This window comes from Dipteris shenzhenensis, chromosome 8 (genome assembly GCF_047967505.1).
Source record: "Dipteris shenzhenensis isolate YYH24624 ecotype China chromosome 8, Dip_SZ_1.0, whole genome shotgun sequence".
In the NCBI taxonomy this organism is placed as follows: Eukaryota; Viridiplantae; Streptophyta; class Polypodiopsida; order Gleicheniales; family Dipteridaceae; genus Dipteris; species Dipteris shenzhenensis.
Window position 1 is genome coordinate 29,763,688 of NC_141603.1, and position 16,783 is coordinate 29,780,470.

At 45.1% G+C, this 16,783-nt stretch overlaps 1 protein-coding gene across 3 annotated transcripts in view; it reads left to right on the forward strand.

The window, feature by feature from the left end:
• The window catches only part of LOC147899357 (calcineurin B subunit-like protein), a 52,446-nt gene that overhangs the window by 13,218 nt on the left and 22,445 nt on the right, over positions 1-16,783 (forward strand). For all 3 annotated transcript variants that reach the window (XR_015541442.1, XR_015541443.1, XM_087378479.1), the window contains exons 4-9: positions 627-790; positions 880-943; positions 1,737-1,805; positions 1,915-2,010; positions 2,179-2,223; positions 13,929-13,999. Coding sequence is in view for 1 of the 3 variants with exons in the window: in XM_087378479.1 (XP_087234605.1) it covers positions 627-790; positions 880-943; positions 1,737-1,805; positions 1,915-2,010; positions 2,179-2,223; positions 13,929-13,999 (509 nt within the window). In the remaining 2 variants the exon portion in view is untranslated. The remainder of the gene's footprint in view (positions 1-626; positions 791-879; positions 944-1,736; positions 1,806-1,914; positions 2,011-2,178; positions 2,224-13,928; positions 14,000-16,783) is intronic.

Below are 16,783 nucleotides of genomic sequence, written 5' to 3' on the forward strand. Positions count from 1 at the left end.
AACCCAGGTTACTAAGTGAGCTTTCGTGTGAAGAAGCCCGTGATCTTGGTGCTTCTGGCCAAGCATTGGCCTTCCAAACAGTAGGAACTTGGATAGGACATTGTGAGCTCCTTTTGAGAAGTTTTGTCCAAAATTCTTTGGAATTACTGCTATACAGTAGGCCTAGGAGTTCTTGTTTGTGGTGCACAAGGAACTGTTGTTTCTTGCACCATGCCAAGTGTCAGTAATTTTTATCAGTCTGTTCTTTTTCTGGATGTCCCTGTTTGGTCTCAGAGAGGCAGGCCATGATGGCAGGGGTAACGTTACCTACATTCCCGATCTCTCGTTCCCAGGTGATGGGAACGCATTCCTGTGCAACAATGATTGTGAGTGCTGATAATATGTAGCTGCTATGCTGTGCATGATGAATTGCATGTTTGAGCTTTGTGGTTGGACTCTCATGTTTACATGATGTGACTTGTGTTGGTCTTTTGAGTCCTGCCTCCATATTCAGTGTGCACATATAAGTTCTGGGAAGGGAATGTGAGAAGGTTGAGACGTGCTTAGTTTTGATATACTTGCATCCATAGTGGTGGTTTCTGTATGTGGCTGCTAATACAAGTGCCTGTTCAAGCATATGTTTGCAGGATAGAGCCCTGTGCAACGATTTTCCTCGTGTGATGCTCTTCCCAGAAGGTACGACAACAAATGGGAAGACACTCATATTTTTTCAACTAGGGGCTTTTATGCCAGGACTTCCTGTACAGCCCATTGTACTCCGATACCCATTTGTGCACTTTGATAATTCTTGGTAAGGAAAATGACTTTCATGCTTTCATTGTAAAGTATTTTATATCTTTTATGACCCATTTAAAACATTTTTCAGCAATGTTTTTGCAGGGGTAAGGTCTCTATATTGAAGCTTATATTCCGGATGCTGACACAGTTTCACAATTTTATGGAGGTAATTGAGTAATCTATTTGTGCCCTTCTCATGATTATTCTTCCTCTTGCCATGTTTTTGTGATATTTCACGATATGTGGGGACCTGTTGTTAGTGAGTTTTTGAATAGATCTTCTATACTCAGGAACTCTCTAGATTGAGGTAGAGTCCAGGTAAACTTGAGATCTCACCTGAACAGTTGGTTAGGATCAGAAGTCAATGCACAACAAATCTCGAACTTTGTACCATTGCTCTGCAAGGCTTTTCAATAAATATATATGTTATACTATGAGTAAGTCCTTAGGAATGTCCTTGTGGTTGCAACCAATTGGCATTTATCATTTTCCCAGGTCAATATATGCTAGTGTTTGTCTATTTCAGTCATGAGAGGGGGTCACCTTCAATTGGCAGAAGGGAAAACCATGCCTGAAACTTACACTAAGCATGTGGCTGCTTTTGCTCAGTTTGTTTTTGTGCAACCTCCCCCCCCCCCCCCCCAAAAAAAAAAAAAAAAAACACTCCAAACCACCACCTTATGCTTGCAAATCATTAAATCCCTTAATTATAAGGGGAAAAGAACGCTATGTATGATTACTCAGTCTTTGGATACAATGTTTTATGCTGCTACGTCAGGTTGCTTCATGCTCTCCTGGTAGCGAGGTCACCTGACACCATGTTTGAGAAGTCTTAACTTTCTACTACTGATATGGTCTTCAAGAGTAATTGGAATCAATTCAATAGAGTATTTTATGAAAGATTGGGATTGTGCAATTGTAAGCTGAGTGTGATGCTCTAATGATCTGTGCATTTGCAGGTTGAATATCTGCCTGTAGTATTCCCATCACCAAGGGAGAAGAATCATCCATCTATCTTTGCAAAGAAGGTTGGTGGTGGTTTGTGTTTGTTAAATTTTTGTTCAAGAGATTAATATCTTGAGGAGGATTAAAAATTGCATTTAAGTGTTCTTTCCGACGTGTGGTTGTGGAGCATAGGTAAAGCATGCTATGGCAAAGACAATGAATGTAGCTGAAACCAATCACTCTTATGGAGATTTGCTGCTTTCCATGAGAGCTAGTGAGCTCAAGCTTGTAAGTTAGTGACTCGATTGACTTCTTAATAATCGTCATGTTTGGCCTAGATCTCAACCTTAGTACATTTTTATGGTTCGAGTGTGATGTAAAAGACTCGTATATGGAGGAGTGTGTTTTGGTGTAAAGGGAGGATTCATATTTCGCATCGTGATGTATTTGATACAGAGCCCGCCATCATCATACATGGTGGAAATGGCCACGATGGAAAAGGTACATTGCTAAGATTCGTTTTGGATTTCCCTTTTCACCTCACATATTCATATCTTTTCAAACAACACAGTTTCTAGAGAAAGTGGGTTCCATCTTATGGATATGGACCATGGAGGAGATACTTAATTTATCTTTCATTGAGCTCGAGAAATTTTTAAGGATGCGAAAACATATGTGGAAGATTGACTCCTTCTATGTTCTTTTAATATTTGCATGTTGCTTCATGCCTCCTAGTTGTAGAGAAATTGAATTTGTTTGACTAATTGATTTACATGTGATTGCTTTATTGGACGTTTAGTGTTGATGGTTGCTATAGTGATAGAAAAAATCGCCAATGTTTTCTTTCAACTTTTCGGGAGGGTGCCTGTGCATGGATGCATTACCATTCTCAAGCAAGCACTGGATTGTGAGGTAGGTATGCCTTGAAAGGTTCGCCAAGCTTGCCAAATCGGGACGTCTCCATGCGATTAGTTTATCTGTTGGCCGTCTCAAGAGGGCACCTCTTTAGTGCTCCACCCATTAGCAATCCCTTTAGCACCTATATAAAAAGGAACTCCCTTCACTGATTTCCATCATTGTATACAAAGTGAGAAGCAACCACCCTTGTATTTAGGGGTTTCAGTGAGGTCTGATGGATTGTACTTTTGGCCAACTTTCTGGCTCAGCTGTAGTAAAGCAAATATTTTACAGAGAGGGCCATTGTCAGGGACATAGTCAATGTGTTTGCATGCTCTTACTATCTCTGTGCCTCTCTTCTTTCCATTACAGCTCACCTTTGTTGCAAGTGTGGTGCATTGTCCTATTCCCTATCGGTTTAAAGATTTTTTCTTCACTTAGCCTTTGTTAGAAAAATACCCAACAGAGGGTACACGTAGCGGAAGACTTATAGTAATGCCCAGGAGCTCACATAGTGTGCGGTGTGGGTGTGGAATCACAGACTTCTTTACTTATGTGCATTCAATAGGTGTGCAGACTCATCAATAGACAATGAACCAAACCAGATAGAGAAACCACCAAATAATATATTTCCATCCACAACTATGGACACAATACAAAAGAGACAGATCCAGAGTCCCACCAATGGTGTGGTCCTCTGATCTTACCACAAAAGTCCTCCTCCTATCTGCTGGCTATCTCTAGACTAGAGTCCGCGTGCTCCACCTCGAGCGTGAGTAGATTTTCCGTCTAGAATGATCTTCTCCACCTTGCTGTCTGGAAACCAGTCTAGGTGGGCAGCTTCCTGCAAGCTAAGTCTGCAGCACAAGGTACTACAGTCTCCTCCTGACTGTAGGCCCAAAGATAGCCCTGCTGCTGCTCCTTCTGCTGATGGACTGGCTGCTCCAGATGATGTGGAAATGAGGCTAAATGGCCTCTTTATATAGGCCCCAAGGCCTGTACCAAAAAACCGACTCAGTCTGTAAAAACTGCCCTTAAAGGGCTCACAAGTCAGGCCTTTTATGGCCCAAACTTCCAGGGCTTTTGGCCCTCCATTCAAGGCAAATATGCAGCCTATAAAAGGCCTGCCACCTGCCCACTGACAGTCACATTCCTTGCTGCAGATCTGAGCCTGCACTCCCTGCCATGTCTGTGCCTCTGCAAACAGTGCGCCTCCATGTCCATCCTCCGCAATCTGTCCCAGACTGTCTTGCTTCTGCTCCATACTTTCCTGGCCCTCTGTCCTGCCCTTAACAGTTCTAGATGTGCTGCCCTCATGCCAGCCATGATGCTGTCTATGTGGCAGCCCCTTTCTCTCATTTCCTGTTGGGTACTGCCCTAGGTCTCCCTCCCCCATGCTCTCCTCATATGGGGGCTTACAGATGGGGAGGTGACCTTTCCAACACCCCCTCTCACCGACACATCTCAGCCCAATGCCAACACGTCGATGAAGATGCTCCAGTAACTCCCTGGTCGTAGTCCTCTGGAACCTTACGGTGTCGAAATCTTTTCCTGGCTTTGCATCCAGTGGCTCCTGCTCCACCAGGTCCGGTTCCGCTTCCGCACACCATCTTGGTATACAGGTCCATCTCAGGTAGCACCTCCTGGTACCACCTCCTTCAGTCACATTCCCGCCTCTGAACTTGAGCAACACAGCCGTCACGATCTTCCAGTCGTCCCCCTCATAATGAGTGAACAACCTGGAGTCTTCTAGGCACCATGCTCTGAGGGTCTGTTTCAACCCGTCCTTCCTTTGGCAAGGTCTGCAACCAATGAATATTTCCAGATAATCTGGACCATGAACTCTCGCTGAGTTCTCAAGCAGGTACTCTTCTGGCTCCAGTACTCTTTGTCCACCACCTTCTAGCAATTTGCGTCCGAGATTTGAAGAGGCACCAATACTTCCCCTTCTGCCTTCGAAGAAGGCCAATTCCTTCCAATCTCTTATCACCTGAGACAAATGAAGAGCAGAATCTCTCCACGACATGCTATAAAGGCTCAAATGCAGAATATCAAATACATACCAGACTGTTGTACTGCCTGAATGTTCGCTCTGAAAGCAAACCCTGTACCTCAATGAGGCACCTGCCAAGATCCTGTGTAATCCTGTACTGTCCCCTTCTGAAGTCCAGCATCCATCTGACCATGAGACCCCAGGGCTTTCCATGGAGTCCACCCTTGTGTCAGTGTCAACAGCTACACACCTGGAAGGTACCAAGCGCTCCATACTGTCCTTCACCTTCACAAAGGGATCTGACTCCTCGTCGACCCACATCTCTATGTCAAACATCCTTACTGTGATTTCGGGATCAACATACCTGACCTCGGTAACACTCGGTGATGTCACCAGGAACAATTCTTCGATTACCACATTAGCTTTGGCCTTTCCCTCTGAATCTGGGTCAGACTCCTGTTTGTTTTTCAGATCCGCCTTTTTCTTTCTGCAGTCCTTTGCAAAATGTCCGGGCGTATCACAATAGAAACACTTCTTCTTGTGCTTCCTCTTCGAAGTCCCCTCGTCATCAGAGTCATCTTTATTGGACTTGCCATTGTTAGGCTTGCCCTTTCCCTTACTTGTGGAATCCTTCACCAGCATCGCCTTGTCATCTTTGTCCCCGTTGTAGAGCTTCTCCCGAGCTGCCTCCTGTAGCAGTAAGGGACACAACTCCTCAAATGTCAGAGGTTTGGTCCTCTGTCCTGCTGTCACAGCTGTAACAAAGCTCTTGAAACTCCGAGGCAATCTCCTCAGTACCATCAAGGCCAGATGGCATGAGTCCGTCTTCTGACCAATTGCTGCTAACTGATCCCGCACCACCTTGGCCTTCGTCAAATGGCTATGTACCGTATCGCCTTCTTCCATATCAAGATTGTAGAGTTGATGCTGAAGAAGCACGATCTGGGAGGTATTATCTGTCTCGTAGAGATCCTTCAGGGTGGCCCACGCCTCTACTGACATCTCGGCTAGCTGGATATGCGGAAGAACAGAGTCCGCCGTAGTCCCTATGATTATTGCCAGGGCATGGGCATCTCTTTCTTCCCAAGCTTCAAGCTCCTCTCTGTCTACTGCCATGAGTACCTTCCCTTTACTGTCCACCATGTCTGCCGGTTCGACTCCTCTCCCGTGGTCAACTTCCACAACTTCCGAGCCACTAAATGACTCCGGATCTTCACTTTCCAGATCGGGTAATTAGTCCCGTCCAGGTTCCCAGACTCTCCAAAGTTAGGGATAGTGAAAGAGAGAAAACTGGAGGAGGAGGAAGGGATAGCAGGGGCTGAAGAGGCTGTCGACATCTTTGGATCCAGAGTCCCACCAATGGTGTGGTCCTCTGATCTTACCACAAAAGTCCTCCTCCTATCTGCTGGCTATCTCTAGACTAGAGTCCGCGTGCTCCACCTCGAGCGTGAGTAGACTTTCCGTCTAGAATGATCTTCTCCACCTTGCTGTCTGGAAACCAGTCTAGGTGGGCAGCTTCCTGCAGGCTAAGTCTGCAGCACAAGGTACTACTTTCTCCTCCTGACTGTAGGCCCAAAGATAGCCCTGCTGCTGCTCTTTCTGCTGATGGACTGGCTGCTCCAGATGATGTGGAAATGAGGCTAAATGGCCTCTTTATATAGGCCCCAAGGCCTGTACCAAAAAACCGACTCAGTCTGTAAAAACCGCCCTTAAAGGGCTCACAAGTCAGGCCTTTTATGGCCCAAACTTCCAGGGCTTTTGGCCCTCCATTCAAGGCAAATATGCAGCCTATAAAAGGCCTGCCACCTGCCCACTGACAGTCACATTCCTTGCTGCAGATCTGAGCCTGCACTCCCTGCCATGTCTGCGCCTCTGCAAACAGTGCGCCTCCATGTCCTAGATCCTCCGCAATCTGTCCCAGACTGTCTTGCTTCTGCTCCATACTTTCCTGGCCCTCTGTCCTGCCCTTAACAGTTCTAGATGTGCTGCCCTCATGCCAGCCATGATGCTGTCTATGTGGCAGCCCCTTTCTCTCATTTCCTGTTGGGTACTGCCCTAGGTCTCCCTCCCCCATGCTCTCCTCATATGGGGGCTTACAGATGGGGAGGTGACCTTTCCAACAGCCTTCTCATTAAGTGTTAGCCTTTGTCATGGCTGAGTCACCTTTCACCCTTAGAGCGTTGATAGAAACTCAGTATAAATACCTTCGTATAAATGGACGCTCATCTGCATGCGTGCGTGCGTGCGCGCGCGCGTGTGTGTGTGAGCACGTGATGGAGACCTCCTCCGCCCTGCCAGCCTTGTCCTCCTGCGTGTTTCCGTCCGTACCGTCCCCCTTCACGTCCCTGCAGCCTGCCTTGTCCTCCATACAGCTGCCGTCAGCTGTACGGCCCTCCGTACTCGTGCCCGTACAGACCCCTGTACAGATTTCCGTGCAGCTTCCGTGCCCTGTGGACCTCCCCGTACAGACCTTCGAGCTTGCTGTACGGCCTTCCGTACAGGCTGTACGGTCGTCCGTACAGCATGTACGGAAGACCGTACAGCCTGTACTGTCCACTTTGCAGCCTCTTTCCTCTTTCGTTTTCTCCGCCTCGACGCCTCCTTCTGCCACTGCTCCTCCCACCCGTGTTTTTCTTCGGGGGAAGCATGGTGGTTTGTTTGCCCCCCCCTTCATCAAATCGGCAAAGCTGGATGTTTCTGATGGCCCTTCTTCTTCACTCCAGCTGGATCTTCTTCGCCAATTGTGCTCTGCCTCTGTCACAGAAGTTCCTTCATCGAGTTTCCCGCTTGTTTGTTCCTTGGACTTTGCCCTTTTGGTCTGTGGTCTTCGACAGGCTCAGCAATTTGGAGTCTGCCTCTATTTCATGGGCAGGGTTTTATCTTCAGCTCAGCTCCGTCAATGGGCTGATGTTGCAGTGGGTCGGGATTGTATTTCTTCCTTTGTTTTTCTCGGCAAAGGATTTTACTATGCCCACTGCTCTTCGACTGAGGTGGTAGAGCACCTTGTCAGTGATGCTGGTGTTCGTGGAGCTGGTTTTTTTGTTTATGTTATGCCCTGGGACCCGCTTTTCGATCCTTCTGCAACCCTTCTGACTCACTGTCCGGTTTGGATTACTCTCAAAGCGCTGCCTGTGCCTCTTCTTCAACATCTTCCAACTCTTGCAGCTTTTTTGGGAAGGCCTCTTCATGTTCCGAGACAGGAGTTCTTGCAAGCTGAACATTCTCAACCAAGCAGGGAGTCGTGAGGTAGTATGGCACATAGCCCTTGAAAGGTTTTCCAAGGGAGGCCTCCATGACGGGGTAACTTGTAAGTTGGCCCTTAGGAGAGGGCACCTCTTTAGTGCTCCATCCATTAGCAACCCCATCAGCAGCTAAATAAAAGGGTGTTTCTTCCATTGTTCTCCACATCAGACTTGCAATCTTCAGCAAGCAAAGGGGGAGCACCCAAGCATCTACTCTTCAGCCTCATAGGATTTTGATGACTCCTCTAAAAGGGGGTTCCGGTGATATCTGATTGATTGTACTTTCAGCCAGATTTGTGGCTTAGATGTAGTAAAGGAAACATTTTACATTGAGGGCCCTCATTAGAGATGCAATTGATTTGTATGCATGAGCCTATTGTCTTCAATTCCAGCTCAGCAAAGTATTTGTTTGTAGCTAGCATCTTTGTTGCAAGTGAGGTACGTTGCCCTATTTGCTATCTTCTAAGTTTCTTTTGCTTATTTGGGAGAGAAAAATGACATTCTCTTGTTGTCATAGGCAGTTGTAGCTGGTATGAAGAGATCTAAACTACTTTCTTCTTAGCCTCATAGTGCTACCTTTGTCACCAGCCCAAGAGAGAGTACACCTGGTTATTACCATTTGTAGAAGTTTGGCGAGAGTTGTGGACCCTATTCTGGATTTCAACTCCCTCAATTCTGGGTGGATCCAATTAATCAGCCGTGTGCAAGTCATTCGCAGCAGCTCAGACATGAAGCACAGAAGCAGCAGGCATGCATTTGTATGGACAGTACAGACAGCTGTACAGCCCTAAAGCATAATCAACCGTTCACCTACAGATTGCCACACAGCCATCTTGACACTTTGGAGTGGATTAGCTGCAGTATAGCCCCTCATGCGTGTCTGTCGCAGGATCGCATCATTCCGGCCTGTCTGCAACAATTCGGGCCTGGTTTTTATATAAGCTAGTCAGCTTCTGATCAGCCAGCATGTTTATTTTACTCTGTATAGGCATGGGATTGTCTTTCAATTTCCATTGTCTTAGAGACCCTCCCATAAGAACATTGAGTTCACTTTTATTTCTTAGCACTCTTTTTTTTACATTTTTAAAACGTGGAATGGATCTTTTTTATCCAGTTGAAGAAAAATGCAACCAAAGAAGCCAAGGTAAGAAAGCTATAGAAAACCATATGAACAGATCCATGGTTACACAGTAACCGAGTATGGATGAGAAATTAACCTATAATCATATTTAGAAGAAATCAAATTGGAAGACTGATGCCAAGAAAACCCTACGGCATGTATGTATGAGAATATGCATGTATGAAAATGTGTAAAAAGGATGTGTATTTAAATGTTGATATGTCTTCCCTGAGGTATTTATGCATTCCATAGCTGTCCATTAAATTAATTTCCTGTTTATAGAATTGCTTTTTTGTTCCCGGGTTTTGCCATAGCATTTTCTGTGATTTTTTGCATCACAATCTCTCCCTCATCTTCTAGTATATCAGCGGCCTGTATACCCCATGATTTCATCCACTTCATCCCTCTTTGTGCCAACCAATGATTTGCGTAGCTTCCATTGCCTTGTGCTGTATCCTACTGGGGTCCATCTTTTCAACTTTGTTGAGGTAAGCCATGAATTGACACAGTGCTTTCTAGAGGTATCATACCTGTTTTAGCCAGTAGGTGCCTTAACCCCTAACTCCCTATCAGGAAACATTTAGGTAAAGTTTCTATTCTTTGCCAGTATACCCTGGGGGGGATGGTCTCAGAGATATCAGAGCCAGGGTAGCCTGGCAGACAGTCATTCTTCCGCAGGCTGAGGGTGGCTTGGGGGTCATTGATCCGGAGCTTCAGAGTCAGGCTCTGCTGGGCAAGTTAGTTATCCGCGGTTTGACTTCGGGGGAGCAAACGTGAAAGATGTTACTTCAGCAAGGGATCAGTTCTTGCGTCCCGCGCTGAGGCGGAGAGTGGCTACCGTCCCTCCGGTGGATCTTCACCTCTGTACCGCTTACTCGTCCCCGCTCCCCGCTCATTCGTAGCCTTCTCACGGTTTGGAGACGACTCCGTCTCAGTCTCCTCCAGTCGCCTCCTAGCAGTCAGGAGGAGATCGACCGCCAGCCGCTCATCTGGAACGATTAGGTCAGAGATGCCTTGGGCCTTCAGCTGGGGGAGAGGTCACATATCTCGTGGGATGGCTGGATGCGGGGGCCTGCCCGATCCCTTCGAGTTTGGAGGGACACTTACAGACACTTGGAGACCGCTGCTCTAGCAGCCGCAGTCGGAGGTGTCCGTGGAGCTCAGATGAGATGCACAGAGATAGATGACGCGATTCCTGCCGGTTGATTGGTTCCACCCGAGATTCAGATCCTCATGCATGGTGATGCCCGTTGGCTTGGACAGTTCACCCCTCGTGGCATCCCACTGGTGGTTGCAGGCAGGCTGGACGACACCTCTGTATCCTTCGCGGTTTTGGGGGATGGCTGACTCAGGAGAGAGGGTGTGCTCATCGATCCCCTTCTCTTGTGACAGAGGGTTCGTGTCATAGGCCTCGTGGGGAAGGTTTGGCGGATCGATCCTAGTATAGAGCAGGATCAGCTGCAGCTATGGCGCCTTTGGCTTTGGGAGGGGCGGGCCCTGTCAGATCTTGATTGGGACCCAGGTGAGTGGAGATGGCCAGAGGTTGTGGCAGGCCAGGGGCCGATCCCTTTCTTCGCTTACAGCACGAAACTGGACAGGAGAGTTCTCGGGAGGATGCAGAGCCGATGCCCATCCAGCGGCCCAGTTGGTATTCTCAGAGTATTTTCAGGCTATTTTTGTAGACCTTCTGGAAGGCCTTGTGGGAGAGCTGGCGGCCGCGGAAGATTTCCTACTTCCTTTGGCTACTCGCCCTCAAGGGTCTTTCAATGGGGAGCTGGTTGCGGCAGATTGGTCACGATGGACTCTGTCAGATTTGTCATGAGGACGAGGAGTCACCAAAGCACTGCATGTGGAGCTGCACTCGCACCCAGGACGTGTGGAGGTGGGCCTTCAGGATCCTTACTCGCGCAGCTCCAGAGTTAGGTTTGATGACCTGGGGCGCGTTCTGCTGGTGCAGCACCACACCTGGCTATCATCAGTTGTTCGAGGCAGGCCCGCAGGACCCTATGTTCCTTATCACACAGGGGACTTGGGGGCCGCTTGAGGGCATTCCGCAGCACTTGGCAGAGGCGGACACAAGATCTCAGGTGAGGCAGCCAATCTGGGAGATTATTAGCAGCATCGTCGGATGGCACATTTGGACTTCGCGCTGCGCGCAGATCCTCGGTGGTACCTCTCTTTCGACTGCCCAGGTCATGGCCGACATCTGGAGCGAGATTATCCACACGCTCGGAGGCCAGTGGGACCAGATCCAGGGGGATTCCCGGGCTGGCCGGGAGAAGCGGAGACGCTTCCTACGAGATTGGGATACGCAGGGCCTCTTCTTCGAGCATACTTCTCAGGGCCTTCAGTGGCGCTACTCACCGCCTCTCTGGCTGTTTATCCACACCCGCCTGATCCCTCCGTGAGAGAGAGCTTTTTGTTTCCACTTAGGACTGCGTCCGATTTGTGAACGCAGCCCCGTCAGCTGCAAAACTGACTTTTATGTATCTTGTTTTTTCGAAGTAATATAATCAGCACTGTTTTTTCGAAAAAAAAATAGAGAGATTACATAGGGCCTTGATAGTGCAGCAGTCTAAATAGAAGATAAAAATGGGGGAGAGGAGGTTAAGGTAACAAATGGAGGAGAAAAGGAGGCGAGTAATAGCCCAAGGCTAGAGGCAGCACGTAGGAGAGAGGAGGAAGAAGCACACAGGACAAAGGATGGAGGTGGCGTGTGGCAAGAAGGGGGGATGAGGAGGAGGATCCCTTCTAACTAGAGGCCACGGTGAAGGATGGAAGAAAAAAGTGGCTATTCTTAGATAAGTGGTCCAAGATGATCCTAGACCACTCCACTTGGTATACCCCCATCCATGTGGTAAGGCTCTCTCTGTGGGGTGATGTTCATTTGGTGAGTGCTTGAAACTTCTCGGAGATGGGAGTGTGGAAGCTACGAGGAGTAGTGATGGCCTTGCGTATTGTTGTGTAGGGAGGTGTGGAGCTCAGTCGTATGGGGCTCACGCCCAACCTTCATTAACTCTATGTCTTCTCCCCCCTTGTCTTTCTTCCTCTCCCTCCTTGCTGGTCTCACATCTCGATTGGATAGTTTTGGGGATCTTCTCATAGGTTACAGATTGAGATTGAAGAACAGAGGGCATTCTATTTGAAAGATGGATTTGCACTAAATGTAATATGCAATAGACCGAGATAGAGGAGTATTTCCTTGTGTACTATGAGATCTGTGGACAACATCACTATCTATTTAGGAGAGTGTTTGGCCCATAGTATTAACAAAACACGTTTCTTTGGGAAAGAAACATTTGGAAACGTTTCTATCCCAAAGAAACGTGGCCAAGGGTAGTATTACTTGAAATTCTACATGGTAAGCATCATTTGAACATGCGATATATATGTGGAACATATTTTAGACATTTAGGCACGAGAGAGGACAATTAGGTGTTTCAAAACTTTTGCATTTTTTTTGAAACGTTTCACTTTTCTACGTTTCGAAACATTTTTGGTGACTATGGTTTGGCCCACTAAGGTAGTTCTTGGCACATTGTGATCAATGACGTGTGGCCATTGCCCTTCTCGAGGCCCAAAAGACATAGAGATCGGCTCATGCGAGCGCAGAGGAGAGCATAAGTGGGACCATTAGAGCCTAGTCAAAGGATGATCACAAACTTTTTCTCTATTGACCCTTGCCAAGGCAGCAAGGGACGAGACATAGTAGAGACCTAGAGTCCACACTCGGCAGACTCAACCTCGGGTGCATACTCACATGAGGATTGCAAAAACTCCTCTCTACTAATTATGTAGGGAGACAAACCTCTGTAGGGACAGTAGCACTTGTTAAACGGCGAGCTTCCTCTTGGAGACTATAGAGGAGGAGAGAGGCACCTTGATAGACTGATCATGTTGAGCATCAACAACGATCCATCATTGGTTTTCCCTTGATGATGCCAGCCCTCACTAGATCCAGGGCCACAGTCAAATGAGCTCTTCTTGTCTATCCTTAGCCAAATCGGTGGAGTTGGTCTGACAGACAACATACACAGGTTCAGTAAATCTGATGGATAGTTTATTGGTCGACTGATGGCCAGGGACCTCCCCTCATTGTCCTTTACATTTGGGTTCTCTATTAAATAAGACGGAACTTTCGTGTGCTGCCCACGTGGCAGCCTTTCTCTCCCTCTTCTTGCCTATTACTCCTCTACAGGTGTCACTTTCCCATGCTCTTCTCATTTGGGGGCTCACAAACGAGGAGTTGACCTGATAGCTTTCATAAATTTGACTGAATGTCATTATTGCTTGCTCTTCCACCTTATATCTTGTGCTGCATCTCTTCTTCTTGTAGAATGGTTGTACTAGCATTTGGGAACGCGTTATCATATTATTATCTCATGGGTTGATCATAGGCTTTGGGTGATGCACCGATATTTGCAATAGTTTTTGGTGTGAGAGAATGTATTGGTTTCTTGCTGTTGTCAATAAAGGTTTCTTTTTCTCTTGTGTATGATGATGTCATCTTGTTTAGATATATTTCCCATTTGTGGTTGTAGAATGGAGTATCTTAAGTGTGCCTTTTCTTACATGGGGCATGCTAATCTATTTAGTGCTAGCCTTCGTCATGGCTGAGTCTACCCTTCACCTCCGGAGGGCGGACAGAAACTTAGTACAAAGACTTTGTATAAATGGACGCTCAAGTATGTTGACATCTGTGGGGCTGTCATAGTAGCTAGTCCCTGCTATGCGTGATGGAGTGACTATCATCAGATTGAAAGTGCACGATGTTGTGTTTTTAGAGGGTGGGTTTGGGCATGCTCATGGATTCATCTAGATACATGCTAAACTATTTGCTATCAACTTTTGTTGGGATAAGAGTTTCAACATTTCATCATGTGGTAAGTTAAGTTTTAACTTCAAGAGGGAAAATACTTATTTTCGTTTTGATTGGCTTGCTTCATCTATGCAGCTATTCCATGTTAGTACAAGTGTAGCTAAGGAGTTTCTTGAGAAATTTGGAGCAATGGATTCCAATCATAGGTTTGGTTTTCTCCCAGTCTCATGTACTTTTGTCTTCATAGTAGTGTATGTAACTAATATCTAAGAAGCATATCATATAACCCCCCCTTCTTTTGTGTGTGTGTGTGTTCTTAATTGAGAATTCAAAACCCTTATATGCAGCAATGGCAAAGTCTGGTTTCGAATCTTTTCGTTGCTTTCCCATTGAGCATATAGAGGGCCATTTTAATAATGCCAAGGTCTTTTACAAGGCTGCTCGTCCTCGTGAATTGTTTTGGATGAGAACTTTACACACTTTCTTTCCAAGAGGTTTTAATTTGGAAGGAAAATCAACTCTTCGTAAAAATAAAAGAACCTCTAAAAAGAACCCTTTGATGTGGAGAACTCATATCAAGCCCTTTAACATTCCTCATTACCAACATAGTCATACACCTAACATCGTATGGAAACCTAAAGTTATGTCATGAGGTTGTCCTAGCTCTCTTGCAATCTCACATGTAGTTCGTGAGTTGCCTCCCTCACTTCTCTTCCTCCACTTCCTCCTCCTTTAGTTCCTTTAACTTCCTCAGTTCCAAGAGTTTTTGCTTCTCGAGACTATAAAAGAAGACTACTCTACCTAGATAGATTAATGTCACTAGGTCTTTTTTCAATAAAAGTTGTTGAAAAATATAATGTCAAAGTTCTTTTTAAACTTCAATACACCTTGGAAAACTCTCTTTTGAGGATTTGAATCTAAATAAGCTCCAACTTAAAACTTCGTTGGATCGCTTCTTAAAAGTAAAAGCTTCCTTTCAAAGCAAAGAAGTCTATCTAAATAAGGAACTCTTGATTTGTATTTTTACTTCTCCCTCACTTGACAAGATAGGCTTAAATGCCATTTTGAAGTCTCTTGAAGTAATGGATTCTCTCCCTCATTTTGTGAGAAGAATTTGGAAGCATCCAGTAGTAGCTTGGAAGTATGTAAAAACTTTAGGACAAAAGGCTTTCAACTATGGAGAGATAGGTAAAAGGCTTTTAGAGCATTCAAAATCTTCTATCCTTAAAGAACCTTGTTGTGAAGTAAGAGATTCCAAAGCTTTATTGATGTTGATTTAGGACATGTAGTCACAGCTGATACCTCAATTTTGCTTTCTAGTAACCTAAGAGACCTTTTCATGAAAGGCACAAAATTTCGATTGTACTCTTTTAAAGAGTCTTGCCTTTTAAAAGCTATCAATAAGGGAATCTCAAAGTTTGTTTTGCAATTAGAAGAATGTTTAGGAGTTAAAAATATCTTATCAGAATGGAAAGGGAAGATTTTGAAGAAAGTTGCTTTGAAACTAAAAGAAGTCCCTTCGGTTAATTGCTCAAAGAAAAGTAACCATCTTTCTAAAGAAGATGAAACTCTTCTTCGAAAATTCCATAGGAATTTTGTCATTTCTTATGTGGACAAATGTTCCAATAACTTTGTTTTTATTTGCAAAAAGTTTTACTTAGAATGTCTTTTGAGAGAAGTGAACTCGTCTGCCAAAACTTACGCCCCTGCCTTAGTTTCTCAAAAGGATTTGATCTCAAAACATCAGAGTTTTTGCAAGTCTTCTGGGTTTGTTTGCAATCCAAGCATACCTTTTCTTTGTGCTGCTTGGAAGTTTCACAAAACTCCAAAAAAGCCAAGATTTATTGCAGTTGCTTGTGAGACTACTTTGACGGATGTCTCTAAATGGCTAAGCTATTGCTTCAAAGCCATGTTGCCTAGTGTCCATGAACTTTGGAGGGACTTATTAAGAGAGGCAGATGTCCCCTCGCACTCAAGTTGGATTTTAAATGACTCTGTAGGAGTGATTTGTGTTGTAAAATTTTTTAATTCCTCTCGAAGCATTCAGGAAAAAGATTCTCCTATTCTCCTTCAAACCTTTGATTTTACCACGCTTTACACAAAGATCGAGCTAGAAGACCTGAAGTTTAGAATTAAAAAGCTAGTGGCTGAAGCTTTCAAGCTGAGATTTGACAAAGATAGATGCAAAGTGCTAAAAGTTGAGAAAACAGCCTTATGCTTTGACTTTTTGTGGCTAAAAAATAAAGATCATGACATAAGAAAAGATACACAAAGGTAGTAAGTGTGGAAGATGTTTGCTCTTGGATAGATTTTCTTTTAGATAATCTTTACATCACAATAGGTGATTCTTTGTTTCAACAAGTTATAGGAATCCCCATGGGCACTAATTGTGCCGTCTTTTTAGCAAAGCTTTATCTTTTCACTTATGAATTTGAGTTTATGCAACGTCTTATTTCTATCAATAGCTGCCCTATCGTTTTACATAAGCTTAGTCAAGTTAGGCGTTTTATAGATGATTTATTTGTACCAGATGTTCCTAACTTTCAAGACTTTATGTCAAAGATGCTAGAGCTTTTGGAGAAGGAATCTATCCTCGTGACTCTTGTGAACTGAACTGCACTTCAAGAGGGGATTCTTGTGTTTTCTTAGATCTTAGACTTTCTCAATCTACCATAGGATTAGAGGTTGATATATACGATAAACGTGAACAACCTGAATATAGTGGTTTACACATTATAAAAATGCCTCACATTGACTCAAACATTTCTGATTTGGCAAATTATGGAGTCATTTCTTTCCAATTCCGTAGATTTTCTCGTCTTTGTACAACTAAGGAGTCTTTTATCACTCAATGTAGTAATTTGATCACTTTACTATTACACAAGAGGTATAATCCAAGGAAAATAATGAAAAAAGTTCGCACATTCTTAGATATGAAGTCTTTTATCTATGGTGTATCGGCCTTAGGTATGTTTAGAATGATTGAACAT